The sequence below is a fragment of the Numenius arquata genome, chromosome 15 (genome assembly GCF_964106895.1).
Source record: "Numenius arquata chromosome 15, bNumArq3.hap1.1, whole genome shotgun sequence".
Taxonomy (NCBI): domain Eukaryota; kingdom Metazoa; phylum Chordata; class Aves; order Charadriiformes; family Scolopacidae; genus Numenius; species Numenius arquata.
The window spans coordinates 1,503,234-1,521,994 of record NC_133590.1 but is presented as its reverse complement, the minus strand read 5'-3'; the positions used below and the strand labels follow the sequence as shown (position 1 = coordinate 1,521,994).

At 67.6% G+C, this 18,761-nt stretch overlaps 2 protein-coding genes across 2 annotated transcripts; one reads left to right on the top strand and one right to left on the bottom strand.

Annotated features, from left to right (window-relative positions):
- Positions 1–3,266: 3,266 nt before the first annotated feature.
- On the top strand, positions 3,267–4,914 carry NKX2-3 (NK2 homeobox 3). Its single transcript, XM_074159060.1, has 2 exons — positions 3,267–3,612; positions 4,274–4,914. Exons 1-2 carry the CDS (start codon positions 3,267–3,269, stop codon positions 4,912–4,914), a joined length of 987 nt encoding a protein of 328 aa, XP_074015161.1.
- Positions 4,915–14,065: 9,151 nt separating this feature from the next.
- On the bottom strand, positions 14,066–18,128 carry SLC25A28 (solute carrier family 25 member 28). Its single transcript, XM_074158982.1, has 4 exons — positions 17,716–18,128; positions 17,365–17,593; positions 16,554–16,610; positions 14,066–15,179 (listed from the first exon to the last, which is right to left on the bottom strand). The coding sequence occupies exons 1-4, from the start codon at positions 18,088–18,090 to the stop codon at positions 14,662–14,664; spliced, it is 1,179 nt and encodes a 392-aa protein (XP_074015083.1). The 5' UTR covers positions 18,091–18,128; the 3' UTR covers positions 14,066–14,661.
- Between the last annotated feature and the right edge of the window lie 633 nt (positions 18,129–18,761).

Below are 18,761 nucleotides of genomic sequence, written 5' to 3'. Positions count from 1 at the left end.
GGTCCTTCACCGGCCCCGCTCCGCTGGCCCCCGGGCTGCCCGGAGCGGCGGGCAGGTGGGTGCCGAGGGCCTCCCGGTAGCCGCGCCGCCCTCCCCCGTCGGACTCCCGGGGCACCGGCGCTGGAGACGGGGCCGGATTAACGTGTTTGTTTGTTTGCGACCATTAGCGCGGGGCCGGCTCCAGCGCTCGGCACCCGCGAGACTAATGGAGCAATTAGCAGCCCCCGGGGCTGATAGCATCGCCCCGAGCTAGGCCCCCGGCCGTCCGCTACCGGGCTGCCTGCCTCCGGGGCCCCGGGGAAGAAAGTTGGGGGGGGGGGGGGGAGGGGGGGGGCTGCCCGCCAACCGCGATGTGCAGGGCTGCTCCCCCCTCTCCGGGCCCGCGGGGGGCTCTTGGCTCCGCTGCAGCATCCGCACGGCGAGCTCCATCCATTACAATAATCCCCTGTCTAAACAGAGCGCAGGAGCGGCCGGGACAACAAGGCCCCGCTGTAAACAGAGCTCAGGGGACGCCGCTAATGATATAAATAAAATAACCATTAATAGCCCCGTGACCCCAGCCCAGCCGGCTTGGGAAAGCCCCGCAGCCGCATCTCGGGGCTGACACCCGCCGGCAGGTACCGGGGCTGCGCTCTCCCCGGCCTCCTGCACCCCCGAGCAGCTCGCCCCGGCCCGGCCGTGCCCGAGCAGCTTCCTGCTTCCTCGGCTTCCCCGCCTGGGAAACCGCCGCTCGTGTCCCCCCGAAGCGGGCCTGATCCGGCCCCGGCAGGGTGGGAAGATGCGGGCTGGGTTACCGCACCGGGAGCACCAGCGGGGGACGAGGCGGCCGCGGGGAAAGTCCGGGATAACACAAGGTGCTCCCACGCGTGTCGGGGCCCGGTTGCGGCTTCCTCCCTCCGCGGGGCGTGGGTTCCCCGAGCATTTTCCGAGGCCGGCGGCGGTACGGTTGAGCGGGTCCCGGTGGGAGAAGAGGTCCCGAAGCACCAGTTCTGCTTGGCCTGGGCTCTCCGTGCCCGCAGGCCGACCCTGGCGCTCGGCCCGGCCGGGATCCCGCTGCCGGTGGCAACGGGACGGCGCCAGCCGAGTCAGACCCCGCCGGGCCCGGGGCCGGGCCGTCGGCACGGCGGCTGCCGTTCCCGCCGCCGCGGGGACGGTCGGACACTTCGCTGTGCCCCGGCATCCCCCATTGCCTCCGCCACCGAGGGCACCGGCGCCGGCCGCCGCGGGGTTCCCGGGGAGCGCGGCCCGCTGCAGAGCCCCGGCCGCCCCGCCGCGCTGCCGCCGGGCCTCCGCGCCCGCACCTCCCCGGGAGCGGGCCGAGCCGGGCCGGCGGCGGCTGTGTAAAACCGATAAGGCGCTAATTGTCGATAATTGTGGGGCTCGCGGCTGCGAGGCAGTGCCGGGCTTCTCCGCGCACCGGCGGCACGGAGCAAACCGGGCCCCGATCGGGCCTGGTTACGGCGAGAGCCTTTCCTCGCCCGCCGTCCGGACCGGGAGGCTTCGGCACCGGGAGCGGGCGGGGAGCGGCGAGGGGAGACCGAACCGCCGCGATTTATGGCGAAGGGGCTTGAAGCGGCGCGATGGGAACGATCCGGCGCGCTGGGAGAACGGGAACGGGACCGGGCCCCGCCGCGGGACCGGGGACGCCCGAGCCGTGGCGAAATGCGCGGGGCCCGGGCTCTCCTCCCGGGCTGCGCCGCCGGTAAACGAGTTTCTCCGGGGCGGTGCGGAGCGGCGGGAGCCGGGGAAACGATAGCACCGGCAGAGTCTGTAAACGGCGGAGCCGCCGGACGGTAACGACCCGAGAAAAGCGCCCGGGAAGGCCCCGCGAAGCCCCGGCCCCGGGACACTCACCTGCCCGGCGTGCGCGCCCGGCTCCCCGCGGCCTCGCCTCGGCGCCGGTCCGAGCCCTGTGGGGCGGCAGGATTTTAATCACAACGAAATATCTCGCCCGGGACCCTCTGCCCCGCCTTCGGTGCCCCCGCTCCCCGCGCCGCGGCGGCGCTGAGCCCTTGGAGGGGTCCGGAGACAGCGGGGAGTCGTCGTGGGGTCGCGGCATCCTCCCCCCCCCCCCCCCCCCGCGCGGCACCGGGGGGCTCGGCCGGTGCCCGGCGCAGCCCCGGGACTGAGGGACTCGCGGTGCCGAGTGGGCTCGACAGGCTCGGTCGGTGCGTCACCCGCCGGCACGGCTATGCGGCGGCTCCGTGGAGCTTCTCGCCGCCCGTTACCGGCGGGAGAAACGAAACGAAACGAAACGAAACGAAAGAAAAGGAAAGAAAACGAAAGGAAACACCGAAGGGCGCGGGGAAGCGCTCCCCGCCACGGCCCCGCGCCGCCGCGGCCCCGGTGTTCCCGCCTGCCACGGTCCGGCCGGGCCCGGCTGTCGCGGGGCTGCGGGGCCCGATCCGGCAGCGGCGGCGGAGCGCGCCTTCCCCCGGGCGAGCGCGCGGCGCACCGGCTGCGGCACCGGCTGGAGCGGGCGGCAGAGTGGCCCCTCTCGGGGGTATCTGCGGGGGCACCGGGGGATGCGGAGCGGGCGGCTACGTGTACGTCGCACGGTTACGGTCCGCCCGGGACGGCGGAACGGCCACCGGCTCCGGGAGGGGTGCGGGGCGGCGGAGGCGAAGCTCCCCTCCGCGCCGCGTCCCGGACGGCGGGAGGCACTTGCGGGGCCGGGCGGCCGTGCTTGGCGGGGCGGGGAGGCCGGGACGGCGGGGCCGCACGTGTTCGCCCCTGCCCGGACCGGGCTGAACCGTGTGCGGGCAGGAGCCAGCGGGGCGCACCGGGGCGGGGATCCCCACCTACCTACGCGTGCTTAGCACTGGGAGGCGCGGCGGCGGCGGCCGCGGCTCTCTGCGGGGACCCCGGCGCACCGTCCCCGCGCCCGCCGGGCGGGTGCCGGGCCGGCGAGGACCTCGGCGGGGCAGCGGCCTCCCCGAGTGCAGCCTTAATACATTGCTATTTCTGGCCTGGCGGCCGGAGCCGGGCAGGGGGCCGGCTCTGCCTCCCCCTCCCTCCAATGGCGAGGCCGCCCCCGGCCCCTCCTCGCCGTGACGTGCCGGCCCGGGGCAGAGGAGGCTCCCGAGCCCTTGGCTGTCCCTGCAGAAGCTGTAACAAAACGCAGACCCCCAGCGCCGGGCTAATGGAGGCAACTTAGACAGAAGCAGGCGCGGCCCCTCGTCTCTCGGTGCTGCCCGCTCCCCGCCGAGCCGCCGCCCCGAGCGCCGCAGGGCCCGCGGGACTGCCTGGCCGCTCGCGCTGCCCCGATGATGTTACCGAGCCCCGTCACCTCCACCCCCTTCTCTGTCAAAGACATCCTCAACCTGGAGCAGCAGCAGCAGGACCCGCACTATGGGGCCCAGCTCCCGCACCACCTGGAGCACCACTTCCATCCCGCCGCCTGCCTGCTGGCGGCCGCCGACGGCGCCCGCTTCTCCGACGGCGAGGAGGAAGAGGAGGAGGAGAAGCTGTCCTACCTGAGCCCCATGGCAGCGCCCGGCAGCCAGGCGGACGCGCGGATCTCTGCCGACAACTACGTGCACGCCGTGCTGCGCGGCTCCTGCGAGGCCCCCGGCCCGGGAGAGGAGCTGGACCCCGCGACCCGCGACCCAAGTGAGTATCGGCCCCGCCGCGCTCCCCCGCACCGCCGGGACGGGCCCGCGCTCCCTCCCCACGGTGCCTTCCCAGCCCGCTGGGCGTCGCGCCCCGAAGCCCCGGTCCCGGCGCTGCAGCCCGGTCCCCTGGGCATGGCGAGCCAGGACTGGCACGTCGTGGCCGCCCTCCGCCGCGCCCCGCTCGCCGTCTCCCCGGGAAGCGCCTCCGCAGGGCCCCGATTCGGAGCCGCGGGATCAGGCCCGCGCTCCGCAATTTCGGTAGCGCAGAGGGAGAAACGGGGCGGGTTAGCCCTAACCCGCGCCCGCTGCGGCGGGAGCCTCTGGGACCGAGGCGGCGGAGCAGGTGCCCGGCGCCGTGCGCGGCCCGGCCCGGCCCGGGGGCTCGGTCCCGCGATGCCGCAGCAGTAACCCCGCCGCCGGCCCGGAGACGCGCTCGGCCTCGCCGCCCGAACCGGCCCTTCGCAGGCGCAGGCGGTGCCGAAGGCGGCCGGTCCCGGCCCTGCCTCCTCGCCCGCACGGCGGTTCCCCGACGGGCGCGCGGCGGAGCGGGGGGCGGCCGGGACTCGGCGCAGGGCTCTCGCCCGCCGGTGGGGCCCGTCGGGAGTAGCGAGCGCCCGGTATCGGCGAGGTACATCCGTGACCTGTGCTCCCCCGTGCAGAGAGCTGCGTCCTGAAGAAGCCGCTGGAGGCGGGGGAGAAGGCGGAGGAGGCGGAGAGGCCGAAGCAGCGGAGCCGGAGGAAGCCGCGCGTCCTCTTCTCCCAGGCGCAGGTCTTCGAGCTGGAGCGACGGTTCAAGCAGCAGCGTTACCTGTCGGCGCCCGAGCGGGAGCACCTGGCCAGCAGCCTCAAGCTCACCTCCACGCAGGTGAAGATCTGGTTCCAGAACCGGCGCTACAAGTGCAAGAGGCAGCGGCAGGACAAGTCGCTGGAGCTGGGCGGCCCCGCGGCCCCGCCGCCGCCGCGCAGGGTGGCCGTGCCCGTCCTGGTCCGCGACGGCAAACCGTGCCTCGGCGGGTCGCAGGGCTACAGCTCGGCGTACAACGGGCCCTACTCCTACAACGGCTTCCCCGCCTACGGCTACGGTAACGCCGCGTCCTACAACCCCGGCTACGGCTGCACCTACCCGGCGGGCACCGGCGGCGCCTCCATGCAAGCCGCCTGCAGCCCGGCGGCGGCCGCGGGTCCCTTCGTGAACGTGGGCGGCCTAGGGGGCTTCGGCGGCGGCGGGCAGCCCCTGCACCAGGCGGCGGCGGGGCCCTCCTGCAGCCAGGGCGCACTGCAGGGCATCCGGGCCTGGTAGCCCGCACGCACTGAGGGCCGGGAGCGGACCGGCAGGACGGCCCGGCGGCTCCGGGGGCCCCCGTTATAACCCGCACCGCAGCCCGGCTGCGCTCCCGCACAACGCGCGCCCTGGACCGGCGGCGACGGAGGGACGGCGCGGCGGGACCCCGGTGCTCCCGCGGGCCGCGGTGCGGGGCCGGCGGCGGGAGGAACGGAGCGGAGCGGAGCGGAGCGGCAGGACGCGGCCGCCCGAGCTCGCAGCGAAGCGCCGCCGCCCCGGGGAGCCGCCGCGACGGCCGGGCTGGCCGGAGCCGATCGCGCCGCGCCAGCGGAGCAGCTTTTGCTTGTAAAAAGCCGACGGCGGGGCCCGGGGTTGCCGCGACCCCTCTATCTACTCTGTATCGGTTACCGCCCGCGCCAGCTCGCCGAGCCAGTCAATAAACCAGGTGCAATATCCGCCGCCCGCTCCTCCTTCGCCCGGCGGTCGGTGCCCGGCGGCGGGGCGGTCGCCGCTGTGTGCCCGCGGGGCAGGGCGGCCCGGGCGGCTTGTGAGCGTGCCAAGGGCGCTGAATGGGGCCGCGCAGCTCAGAGCTGGGCCCATTGTGGCCGCCGGGCCGGCGCTGAAAGGAGCCGCCGAGGAAGGTAGCAGGAATAGGCGCTTATTGGATTCGGGAACAAAAGGTGTGGCAGGGAGGCGAGGGACAAAGGGGGCCCGGCGCCGAGATTGACGGGCCGCTTTGCCCCCCACTGAGGCCCAGGCCCGGCGCTTTATGCGCGGGGGCTGCAAGAAACGTGCTGGGTTTTGTTCCCCTTTCTGGGAGCGCAGGGGGAAAGAAGGGGGGGGTCCGCGGGCCGCTGATTAGGGCCGGCCGGGCCGGGGCAGCCTGAATGCCGGGGCATTATTGCTACATGTTCAGCCATTTCGCTCGGCTGCAGGGGGAGGGGGCGGCCGAGGCCCCCCGAGCTCCGCGGGACCGGCCCCGACCCGGGCCGCCCCGTCCCGCCGCCGCCGCCGCCGCGGAGCTCTCGGGGCGGTCCCGGCCCCGCCGCCGCGGCCGTTGTCTCTGCCGTGCGGGTCCCGCCGAGCGCCGCCGCCGAGCCGGAGCTGGAGCCGCGCCCGGGGAGGGCCGGACACCCGCGGAGCCCCGTCTGGCTCGCTTCGGTAGGCAGCGGAGACCAGAGGCGCGGAGAGCTCTCCCGCACCGTCCCGCACGTCTCCCCAGCCGCGACTCTGGAGCTCCCGAAGATGTTTCCAGCGGAGCCTTCTTGGAGCCGCCGGGACGGAGGCCGCCGAGGGGCTCGGTGTGCCCCCGTCTTCCTCCAGGGATGCTCACCGCGTCCTCCCCCTGCCCTCCCCACGCGTGTCGTGTGGCCATCCCTCCGCCACGGGCAGAGGACCGGGTTTTGCAGCCTTGTGCCATGGCAGAAGCAGCAGGTAATGACTGTTCAGGCTACTAAACCCGGGTTTGCTCTGCACATTCCCACTGCGCGAGCTGAACACGCACCTTTGGGGTTCACTAGGAACCAGAGAAATTCTTTCCACCGCAGCATGGCAGGGACAGAGCGGGCAACCGGCTGGTTGTGGGTCCCAACCCTGGCTCGGCTCGGCACACCGCTGTCCCGCCAGCCACTCCGAGGCCGGCAGGCTTCATGAGGCCGGCGCTGGGAGAGGATGCGGCACACCCAGCCGATTGTTTGCTGGATGGCAGCAAGGTGTCGCGGGAGAGGAAGCCCAGGCCCCGCTCTTGGCTTTCAGAGATGAGTGGTTAAGGCCCTGTGGTCTCGTGGGTAGAAACAGGATAGCCAAGAACAAAGATAGGTAATGCTCTTTCTTCACAGCAGCAGTCAGACTGGGGAGATTTGTCTTTGCCGTAGGAAAGAGTTGCATTTTCTTTTCCTCCGTGTTCTGCCAGACCGTTGTCTGTAAAAATAGGGGACCCACGTGAGGCCATGCCTTGCTGCGCAAGCCAGAGGAATCGTAACCACAATACAAGCTCCTCTCAAGTCAGGGGGTGTGAGAGGAGCTCTCAGCTTAGTACATCCCCTCCAAGTATGTGGCAGCCGGTTAGAAATCCACTGCATCGCCACCCTGAGGCTCTGGATGAGACCCGAGCCCTGCCGTGGGTCATGCTGCCCACATCCAGAGCCGGTCCCTGGAGCAGGGACAGTTCAGCAGAGTGCTTCACGCGTACGGGGACCCCAGGACTGCGTTGCAGGAGGCGATGCCGGGCGGTACCAGTATTACCAAGCACCAACAGTACCCAGCACTGCTCCAAGTGTGAGGTCAGTGTTGTGCTCACCCCACTTGTGCCTGGTGACACTCGTGTGTGCTCCCCAGCCCCACTCGTCCTGCACTGAGCTGGAGCAGTGCCCAGCTGGGGGATGCTGAGAGGCCCAGCTGAAGGCTGATGTGGCACAGCAATGGAAGTTTCTAGATGTCCACCATAGCGAGCTCCATTCCTGGGACAGATCCCAGCTGTCCCACCACCTCAGACTGGGGGAAGGGCAGGGGGTTAGTGGGAGGGACCCCTCTGCAGACTCTCACCCCAAGCCCCCGAGCCGGTGGGCAGGCCGGAGCGGCACAAAGAGCTGGCGGTGCCGGAGGGCCCAAAGCGGGGCGGCGGAAGTGAAGCGCTCCAAAGAGGAGGAACAGCCGGCAGAGGACGGTGGGAGGGAGATGGTGGGAGACCGCAGATTGGATGGGCTGCCCAGGGAGGGGGAGACACAATGGAGGGAAGTTGCTGCGTGGCTGCGCTGGAGTCAGTGCCTGCCCATGACGTGCCTTGTTCCCCGCACCCCAGGGTGAAGGAGGACGCTGCAGACGGGACATGGGGAAAGAGCTGCAGGGCGCTGGTGAAAACCCTCCCTGCATGGTCCCGCTGCGGTGGTGGCACGGCCGGAGGGACATTGGGAAGGGAGGGGTTGGGAGGACCATGGTCGAGGGGCAGAGGGTGCATGTTGTTTCTTCCCAGTCAAACAGGGGGATTAACTGCTGTTTGGGAATCGGGGAGGGGAGGTGCCGACTGGTTTCAGACAGGGACGAGATTCTCTAAAACAATGCACTGACTTAAAGTGAAGGAGGGGCCGTTGGGGTGGCCAGGCTTTAACTACGAGGCCTCAGGCCCACTCTGTGCATGGACTCCAGCTCCGTTTTTCATTCAAGTTTCCTGGCCAAGGAGGAGCCCATGAGCAGAACTTGACTCTGTCCAGTGGTTCCCAGCGAGGCTCCGTGCAAACCCCAGCGCTCACTGGTTTTGTGAGGCCTTTTCGTCATGCCCGGGATCGTGTGGGATCAGCGCTGCTCCCTCTGCAGCACTGCAGATCTCCTCTGGTTTCCTCTCCTTCCTGGCATCTTTTTCCATTCCTCCCTCTCCCCTGCTGTGGTCATCCCTCCCCCTTGCACCTCTCATCCGTCTCTCTTCACCACCCACTGGCTGCCATCAACAAGGAGCTCACCTGGGCACAGAGCAAGATGTCTGCTCCCCGCGAGGCTGGCCAGGCTGCCCATGGACCTGGGCAGACCTCACTGAGTTCTCCTCCCATCTGCCACCACCTGGGCACAGCCACCTCCCGCTGCCCGGGGATCCAGCTGCGTGCTGGGGTGGTGCCCGGCTCTTGCCCCTCCTGGTTGGAGCAACAGATCCTGACCTTCAGCGCTTCCCACCACAGCCACCCCACACCACCAGCTGGGAGCTGCTGAGGCTGCTCTGCAGAGCCGTCAGGGCTCGGTGGGCAGCCAGCGCCAGGAGCTGGAAGCTCCTCTTGGTGATGGCAATGTGGGGTTGTCACACAAGTACTCTCCAGTGCCAAGAAAGCTGTGGCCAGCCATGGATCAGGTAATTAAATTAAAATATCAGCACTTGTGCTGTGGAGCCTCCAGCGAGGGTTTCTCCCACTACTTGCCTTGCCAGCAAGAGGGCCAGGGATCTGCCTCCCTTCCGTGGTTGAGTCACTGGTGGCCACAGACCCTCCCCAGTCCTCCAGCTTGTCCCGTGCATCACAAGATGACTACACTTAACTAAGTTTTTTTTTGGGGGGGACTTGCATATTTTAGCTGTTGCTTCTCTCCTCCCTGCAGCAGTGAGACGGGGCACAGCACCGCTGAGGGATTCAGGGGACTCCTCCAGAGCAGGGACTGCATCTTTGTCCCCTCCAGAGCGGAGCGCTGCTGAAGGCCAGAGCTGCCCCCGGGCAATAAAATCCACAGTCGCTTTCCCATGGATGACCCTTCGCCGCAGCTGGGGGTGCTGCCGAGGCCAGGGGAGTCCCCATCTGCCGGCGGGGTTCTGCATAGGAACCCCAGGTGCCCCAGGCTCCTGGGACACTGCTCCCGGGGTCTGTCCCCAAGCGAGATACGCCACCGCCATCTATCGGCAAGCACCCGGGGACGGGGAGTGACAGGTACCCTTCTGTCCCCACCACCCCACGCCGCAGGGACTCCGTGTCTGGTGTTGGCTCGGTTTGGGGGTGCCCGAGTGCCCCTGCAAGGGTTGGAGGGCTACAGAGCAGGCAGGCAGGGCTGCCTCCCCCTGGTGGCATCGTGTCCCTGGCGCCGGGGACAGCAGTGGGCATCAGGAAGGCTGGGCTGGTTGCTTTGCCTCTGGGCAGGCTGGCGTCTCCCCGCAGCTGAGCTTGGTTGGAGCCAAGGTCCCCCGACACACACAGAAGCTTCGCTGCAGTGGGCAGATCGCTGGGGCTTGTAGACATGGCAAAAAGAGAGCACCCACACGTGCCCCCCTCCCCAGCAGCGGGAGAACTGGGCATGGGGCCAGCATCCCCTCCCGGCCTCTAGCCACTGTGCAGGTCCCTTTCTAGTGAGCAATGTTTTGCTCTCTATTTTCAACTGAGCACAAGCATCCAGCACGCCTCCGTGAGAGACCCAGCAGGATTTTTGGCTCTGATTGTCTCCTCCGTCCCAAAGCCGTGCAAGTCACCCAGTGCTAGGGCCGGCCCCTCAAAGCTCCTGATTCCCCGGCGCTGCTCTCAGCCTCCAGCTACCGCGGTCACCCCCGGCAAATCCTTGCCCGAGGACATTTATGGTGGTTGTGGTGCCCGTTGTAGCTGCATCCTCACCAGAGGGAGCTGTGTCCCTGCTGGAGGCACAGCCCAATTTTGGCCCCATTTTGTACTCCCTCTTCCTTTTTATAGCTCTTGGCAAAGCTCCGGGCAACGTACTGCCCAGGTCTAATGGGCACCCAGAGGTGCTGGGGACAGAGGAGAAGGCAGCTTGGGTTTGCATTTCTCCTGGCACCCACCTAGGCAGTCTGTGCCCTTCCAGGAGGCTCTTATGTCAGCCCGTGTGCCACGGGTGCCCCGGGGGGGATCGAAGGGTTTCTCCAGGGGTAGCGGTGCTGGCAGTGCAGTACCTGCAGGTGTACTGGGCCAGGGACAGTAGGGCTGGAGCCCCCCCATCTCCTGGAACAGCCCTTGCTTCGGCTGCTTTTGAGACTGATCCTCAGGCAGGCTCCTGTGTGGCAGCGCGCTTGAGCTGTCCCCACTGTCCTCACCCACGTGCCCTTGGGAGAGTGTCCCCTGCTGCCGCTCCTCTGCCAGCCCCAGGAGCAGCTCTTCTCCCAGCTCTGCCATCTCCCTCGTGTGACATGCTGGCTGCCTGCACCCCAGCTCCAGCCCGGCGGCATCTTCCCAGAGCCACTTCGCAGCCCCTCGTCAGGGGACTTTGACACGTAGCCCTGTGCTAAGTACGGGCATTACCGACGTCTCCCCACGAAACCAGACACGCTGAGCGCACTCCCAGCCCAGCCCTGGGGATTGCTGCCTCAGATGGCTCTTTACAGCCAAGAAAGCAGGTTTTCAGCCTCGGTTTTACCTTTCAGGTTATATTCCTTGCCTCCCTGCACCGCTGCGATGCTTGGCTGGAGCCAGGCAGGTTGGTACCAGTCCAGCCAGGGGTTGGCTCTCAGTGGTTTAATCCAGGCGGCAACGTGGGTCAGAAGAGGGTTTCTCAGGGCCCACCAGAAGCAATATCTGCTCTGTGTCCAGGAAGCCCTGGCGCCCACGTTTACCACCGCTGTAAGGCTGTGGGATCATGAGAACTTGTGTGACTTTATTGGGGTCTGACAGAGCACTGAGGAATTCCAGAGCCGGGGCAGGCTGGGGGGAGGCTGGAAGCCCACCTCCACGCTCCCCGTGGGTCTCGGCCGTCTCCTCCCGCCGAGCAGGGCTGTCTGGCACCCGCCGCAGGGGGGCTGAGGGGGGCAGGAAAGGTCGGGGTAGCTCAGTGTGCCAGCAGAGGAGGGGGAGGGATGCAGTTTGGCAGGGCAGTGCTGTTGCCCCCCCTGCCTGCCCCCGAGCTGGGCTGGGACCCAGTGGTCTGCATGGGGTCCCTGAGGCAGGAGCAGCTCAGGAGTCCACCGGCCCCCGGCCAAAGATACGGGACAGACGTGTTGGAGGGATCTCCCCTTCTTGCTCTGGGGGTGATGAACTCCCCCCAGCTCCCCTCACCCCAGCCCTACTCTTAACCTGTGGGAATGCAGGCGTCTCCAGTTACCCCAGGAAGGCAGCCAGGGGCTCCTGAGCTGCTCCTCGCACGGCAAACTCGGGCTGCCTGAAATAGCTTGGGCTCCTGCCACAGCAGAGCTGCGGCAGCCCCGGATCTGTCACCCGGAGCGGGGTAAAGCCAGCAGCGCTGCCCGGCTCTGTCTGCTCGGGGGCTGTGGGGCTCACCCCAACCTGGGACCCCCATTCTGGCCCCGGGGGCAGGACAGGGCTCAAGGGGCAGCCGGACACAGGAGGGCAAGGCAGCAAATCCCGGCCCGTGCTGGATGTGGCAAGGGATCCTGCAGGGACGCAAAAAGAAAAAGGGTTGTCTCCAAAACTCCGTCAGGCTGAGCATGGCTTCCTTGCTGGAAAGCCAAAAATAATCTCTTTACTCAGAAGAGGCTGTAGGAGGCTCTCTCCCGAAGCTCAGCCAAATACTTAAGAGGCCACAGGACAGACCCAGGGCAGTGTGGCTTCTCTGAGGCCTTATCGGACCTTGGAAAGGCAGCGGCCGTGGCAGAACCAGCCAATAACCCCATTACCTCTGGGCATCTCATCACGCCAAAGGCACCAGAGGAACCAGGCAAGCTGGTGAGGGGACATCTCACCCCAGCAGAGCTGCGGAGCAGCCACGTACCAGCCACAGGCAGAGGTTTGGCTCGAGGGATGGAGATGGCAGCAGGACAGGGGATTTTTTGTGGCTTGGCCCAAGGGATATCTGGAAACCCCCTGGAAGCCTCTTCAGGAAGCCCTGAGGAGCCAGACCCCTCACAGGCAATGCCATCCTCTGCGGGGCGGCTGCTGCCCGCACTGGGCAAAGCCAGCTGCTGCTGGGAGAGCTGGCAAAGCGCCGGGAGAGCGGAAAGGCCATGCCCTTACCAGGGCAGCGCTCGGGCCGGTTACTGACACGGCAGCATCACTGCGCTGTGCTGACTTATCGTCTCCCCGTTCCCGGGGGTCTTGCTCCCTCCCCCAGCACTTCTGTGGGCCTTTATTCATGGCAACATCCTGGAGTCACCTTCAATCATGCCTTTGCCCGTTGACATTTATTGACCTTCCTCCAGCAGCCGATGGATTTAATAGTGTGAATTCCTCCCCAGTCCCAGTCCGTGCTCCTGCCTTCCCCTCCGCGGGGTCTGTCACTGCTCCCCTGTGTGGGGGAGGCTAAAGGTGAAGCTCTGCTGCCAACAGCTTTCGTCTCCTGGGCAGGGAGACCCACCCTGGCAGAGCCCGCTCATACCCATCTTCTGCAAACTCCTGCCTCACGCCCTGCCCGCCAAGCTAATCCTCCTCGGGTCTCTCCCAGCCATTTCTGCTTCTCGGATTTCTCCCTCTTGGGTGGAGGAGCCGCAGGGCTGCCAAATCGTGCAATACTCAGGCTATTTCTTAAAGCCCCAGCTCCTGAAATGGTGGGAAAACTGGAGGCTCCTGGCTTCCGGCAGCTTTTGTTTCTTTAAGGAGCTTCTCATCCTTTGGCTTGTGCAGAAAAAGCAGAAACCAGGAGCCTGCAGCCCATATCAGGGAGCAGAGGATGAGCAACACAACCCAGGAGGACCTGGGCTGTGGAGCAGTGGCTGAGGCTGCTCTGTGCCCAGGGACACGCAGACCTGCCGGGCAACCGGGGGTCCTCAGTCATCCACCCTCAGGAACCAGGGACAAGAGAGATGCTGAAGGGGAAGGCAGAGCTGGGATGGGGCTTGGGCAGGGTGTCGAGCATCCAGCCTCTGAAACCCCATGCCCCTGAGGGCTGCGCCCCCTCCCCTTGCTCGCCCGGCAGCCTTTCCAGCCCCAGGACAACCCCTCTTTGCCCTCTGTGCCGGCCGGGCTGGGCCGGTGGATCTTCTGGAGCAGCCCCGAGCCACCCCAGATGCTCGCCAGAAGCACATACCAGGGCTGTGAAGACATTTCCTCCAGGGAGGTATTTTGGGCACGGCAGCGTGGGACGGACACCGCTCCCGCGGGCGCTGTGAGAGCACCCCACGAGAGCCAGGCGTCACCCCCAGGCACCCGGCTCGAGGAACGCAGAGCTCTGCTCGGGGAAGGTGACACTTGGGTGCTGAGCGCAGGACCTGCCGAGGCCGGCTGGCAGCTCCACAGCTGGTACCAAGACAGCTATCAAAATGGTAAAGAAATAAGCTACTCTAGTAATTATCATTAGATTAGACCAAATACTAGCATTTTAAGCAAGTGCGTTGATAGAGTTTTAAGATGTGCAACACGGTACAAACTAGTTTAATTATTCAAAATGAGGTGGCAAAAGCCCTGCTGAGCCCCCCAAATCTCCTGCGCGAGGTGTACAAAGCCCTCCAGCCTCACCCAGCGCCAACATTCCTGTGCTGTCCCCAACCCAGGGCCCTCCTGCCACCACCTCCACTCGGAGTGTTCTGGAGGCTTCCTGAGGACCCCCGGTCAGTGGGGGTCTGGGACTGCCTGGCTGAGGAGCGTAAACCCCAGTTTCTCCAGTGGGGTCACGGCCCAGGCCAGCAGCCAGAGATGGAGACCACCACCCTCCCTGCACGTTGCCAGGGTGGCCGGGCCAGGCAGGTCCCCTCCTCCCACCAGCACCCCCAGACCCCATTTCCCTTCTTCTCTGGCACCACTCAAAAGAGCTCGGCACCGGGCACAGTCAGAAAGGAGCGGTGCCGGGAGTAAGAAGGGGACACGAGGACAGAGCAGAACAGTTTTTATTGGAGGTGTCAAGAGCAGGAACAACAACAAACCTACAGGCTCCTCTCCTCAAGTGCCATCCTCCCCCCCCCCACCACCACCACCACCACCGGGGCATCACGTGTGCGTGCTACAAGACAACGGCGAGGCAAACACTTCGCTTCAGCCAAAAGCCAGACAAAGCCCCCCAGCAACCCGGGCAGCGCGGCCGCCCCCTCCTCGGCGCCTGCGAGCTCAGCTTGGCCCTGCCGGGTGGGGAGGGCAGGACATTCGCCTTCCCCTCCAAGGAGGGGCGAGCTTTGCGTGAGGGGGGGGGGGGTGTGTTCGGTTAAGGGAAGGAGAGGAGCACAGCTCCACCGAAGTGCCAGGGGACGTGACCTGGGCTGCAGCTCCCAGTGGGACATTTCAGGGGACCCCGGGAGAGGGCAAACCCTGCAGCCTGAGCAGAGCTGCAGCAGCCGCAGGCAAACACCGCATCGCTAAAGCCCAAAGGCCCTCGCTGCCCCCTCTCTTCAACACAAACCAATTCGAAAGGGAGAGAGGTCAGAAGACAAACCAGGAGGGGAGGTGAAGCAGGTCTGGAACGGCGTTCGGCTCTGGCTCACTTCCCAGCCCGCCGCTCCTCCTGGCGCTTGGTGAGGATGTATTTGAAGAACTCGTACACGGACCAGGCGATCGCCGTTGAGGGCATCTGGTAAATGACTCTCGCCTGGACCCCTCTGAAGTAGGCGGTCACGCCACCCACTTGGTACACCGTCCTGAAGGCATTGGCCATGCCTGTGATGTGTCCGCTGATGTTGGAGCTCAAAGCCAGGGACTCCTGGGTGTTGAGCAGCGTTTTGCAAACGTCCAAAGGCGTAGTGGCAGCGGCAGCGACAGCCCCCGCGCAGGCTCCAGAGACCACGTGGGAGCCTGGGTTGTACTGTCTGTGGGGGTTGAGCTGCTCTTGCAAGAACTCGTAGGTCATGAAGTGAATGGCTTGGAAGGGGATGTTCATGGTGAGCTGGGTGGTGTAGCTGCGGTAGAAAGCTCCGGCCCCTTCGTTGCGCCACACAGCCCGCACACAGTCCGTCACACGCTGGTAAGGCGAGTTGTACATCTGCATCCTCTGTTTAACCACTTGGGATGGATGGCGGCGACAGCAGCAGCCGGGATCCAGATGTGGAGGGGGAGAGGAGAGAGAAAAGGTAAGCGTGAAGCCAGGCTTCCTCCAAGTGCCCGGAGTTGGGTCACGCTGGTGTAAGAGCTGATGACAGACAACTCAGAGCAGCAGTGCCCTGTGTGTCCCCAGGCGTGACTGCAGACGGTTAGATCTGCCGAGGCATCAGTGTTGTACAGACATCACCACCTGCAAACCCTGCAGCTGCTGCAGCCACAGGGAACATCCCGATGCCCAGGAGCTCATACTCCAGATCCCACCTCGCTCCCAAGTGCCCCATGTCTCCCCATCCACCACTGCAGAGCTACCGCGCAGTCAGGAGAACCCCCTCTGCACCTATTCTCCTATTTTCCAGGACGAGCCTGTCCCTCCCCAGCCGCCTCCACTGCAAAAGAACCACGGCAGGTTGCAGAGCCCACCAGCCAGGAACCGTTACCAGCCGCTGCCAAAACGCAGCTGCTCTGGGGCGAGAACCAAACGCCAACCTCCCCCCCAACTCCTCCAAGAGCGGGGCGGGGGAGCCCCGAGCCCAGCCTGCGCTGTCCTGCCTCCCCCCGTTCAATACCACCGCAAAGAGCTAAAACCGCTGCAACTACAAACGACTACAGTTAGGATATGGAGACGAGCTCCAGGAAGGAATGACAGCGGCCTGGCCACGCAGCTCGGCAGGGTGGCAGCAGGCAGGGGCCTCGCTGGGCTCAGATCAGCCGGAGCCTGCGCTGGCACGAGCCCCTTCACTTTTAAGAGGGGAGAACACGTTCAGGACTGGCTTTTCCTTGTTATTCCTCCTTCTCCCACCACGTTCACAGACTTCAGTTACGAACTCCCTCCGCCTTTTTCATACATACCAGGCTCGACAAAATGAGCATCTGCCAGACATTCCACAACACGGGATTCTCCCTTCCCCTTCTCTACGTGCTTTCTGTACCCCATTCTTTTAGTTTTCTTCTCGAACACAGGCCCGGGACCGTACCACGTCTTCTCGAGATCTCACCACAGCAACGCACAGTTTCCACATGCCCAGGATAACTTATTGCCTTCTCTCCTGCGCCAGGTGACGGTCCCCAGCCACCCCCCCAGGTGACAGGCCAGTGCTCTCCTGGTTCCTGCTCCCCTGGGGTTTGCTGTGCTCCCCAGAATTAATCTCTTCCACCTGCACCCTCCGTAATGGGCTGCCACCGGGATCCCTAACTGGAACCGCAGCCGCTGGCCCCCGAAGGATCCTCGCAGTCGGGCGAGCAGCGAGGAGAGAACCCTCTGTGACGCAGAGGGGACCCAAGGGGTGCGGGCGGTCCCCGATCCTCCCCTCCCCAGCAGGCCAGGGCCATCATTACCTTCGGCAGGGTTCATGGCTGCATCGTGGAGCAACGTTGCTACACACCCGGCTGCACCTGCAAAACAAGAACTGCCACATGTGAGGGGCGGGAGGCGAGGGACCCTGGGGCTCCGCCACGGCCCCGAGTCCCCCGCCTAGGCACAGGAGGAGGCCCCGGGAAGAGGGCGAGATCCGAAGGCGGCCTCCATCTCCCCTCCAAGGGGCAGGCTGGTCCTTAGCGCTTCCCACCCGCAGAGAGCTCAAGAAAGAGAGAGGGGATTGCAACCGGCTGCCACGTCCCGTGGGGCAACTGGGACTCCCTGGGGGGCCAGCCAATGCCACCGGGTGACGAGGGGCCCAGAGGACGGCGAGTGTCCCGTCCCCGTGGAAAGAGACGGCCGAGAGCGCTGCACCGCACGCCTGCCGGGGGCGGGCTGGGCTCTGCTCCCCCCGCGGCCCCGCGCTCTGCCCACCGCGGCAGCGCCGGGCGTCACGCAGCGGGCACCTCGGGGTGACAGGCTCCGAAACCACCTGCTGCTCCTGGAGCGAGCTCCGTCACCGACCCACCGGCGTCCCGGCCGGCCCCGGCTCGTCTGCAGGCAGCTCCCGTTCCACCGGCATCCTTCCCAGCCGCGGCCACCGACCTGCTTCAAGCCCGGTACCGGCAGCGGCTCCGGCGGGCGCTGGACGGGCGCCGCGGGGCCGCAGAGAGCACAGGGGTAGGACGACACCCCCGCCACCCCGCGGGACCGGGCCGGACCTCCCCGCCCCGCTCCCCACCCCGGTGCGGCAGCCCCCGGCAGCCCCCGGCGGGGGTTCGGGAGCAGTACCGTTGGCCACATGGCTATTGCCCCCCGCGTGGATAACGTCACTCAGCGTCTTTTTTAACTTTTCGTAGCAGGCGAAGTAGAGGGCGTGGGCCGGGCCGGCGCCGGTGGCGGTGATGTTCAGGCCCCGCATGGGCCGCCAGACGCCCTCGGTGCGGACGATGCGCCACAGGGCCTCCAGCACGTTCCGGTACCGGGCGGCGGGCTCCGGCCGCAGGCTCTGCATCCGCGTCTGCAACACAAGGCCCGGCCGGGCGGCCCGTTACCCCCGCGGGCCGGGGCCCGGGCACCGCCCCCCCCGCCTCCCGCCCCGGTTTGCCGCCTCCCTCCCCGCCCCGCCGCCGGTACCGGCACCTTGACGCAGTCGACGGGGTACATCACGCAGTGCTCCATGACGCCCGCCACGGCGCCCGCCAGCATGTGCGTGGAGACGGCGGCGCCCTGCGGCAGCGCCTCGTAGTCGGGGGCGGGCGGCGAGCGCGGCTCAGGGCCCCCGGGGCCGCCACCGGCACCGGGACCCGGCCCCGCCTCCCCGCCGCCGCTCCGCCGCGCCCGGCCCGCGCCGCCGCCGCCGCCCATCAGCAGCAGCAGGACGCGGCCCGACTCCGCGCCGCCCCGCGCGCCCGGGCCCGCGCCCGCCCCCGCGCCCGCCCCCAGCTCCATGGCGCCGCCGCCGCCGCCGCCGCCGCCCCGGCCCCTCGCCGCTCCGCCCCGCCCCCCTGCCGCCATTGGCCGCCCCCGCCCCTCGCCCGCCCCCGCCGCGCGCCCACTGGCTCGCCCGCCCGCCCGCGCCGCGCTCATTGGCCGGCGCCGCCTGCACTCGCACGCCGCCATTGGCCGGCCGCTCCCTCCGGCGCCCTCGGGCGCGCCGCCCGTTGGCCGACGGGACTCCCCGCCCCGCGCAACCCATTGGGTGTCTCGATTCGGCGCCCCGCCCCGCCGCGCAGCCCATTGGGCGGCGAGCCCGCAACCTTTGGCCCCCCCCCGCCGCGCCTCTCCGCGCGACCGGAGAGCCGCCATTGGCTGCCTCGCCCGCCACTCCGGCTCCCGGCGCCTCGTGTTTATCCCGGCGCCTCGGATTGGCTGGGCGCTGGCAGCGACGCCGCCATTGGGCGCGCGGGGAGGACGTCTCCGTGTGACGTCACCCGGCGAAGGTCGGACGCAGGAGCAAGGGCGCGACCCTCCGCCGCCTGGGGGCACCGCCCCGCCGCGCTCTGATTGGTGGCCGCACAGAGGGGGCGTGGCTTCGCCGGGGCGCGGCGTGGCGGGCGATTGGACGTCGCGGCGGCAGGGGGCGGGGCGCGGCACGGCGGAGCTCGGCTGCGGCGGCCCCTATTGGCCGCGGCGGGGGCGGCTGGTGACGTGGCCGCCGGTCCCGCGGCCGGCGCATCGCCGGCACG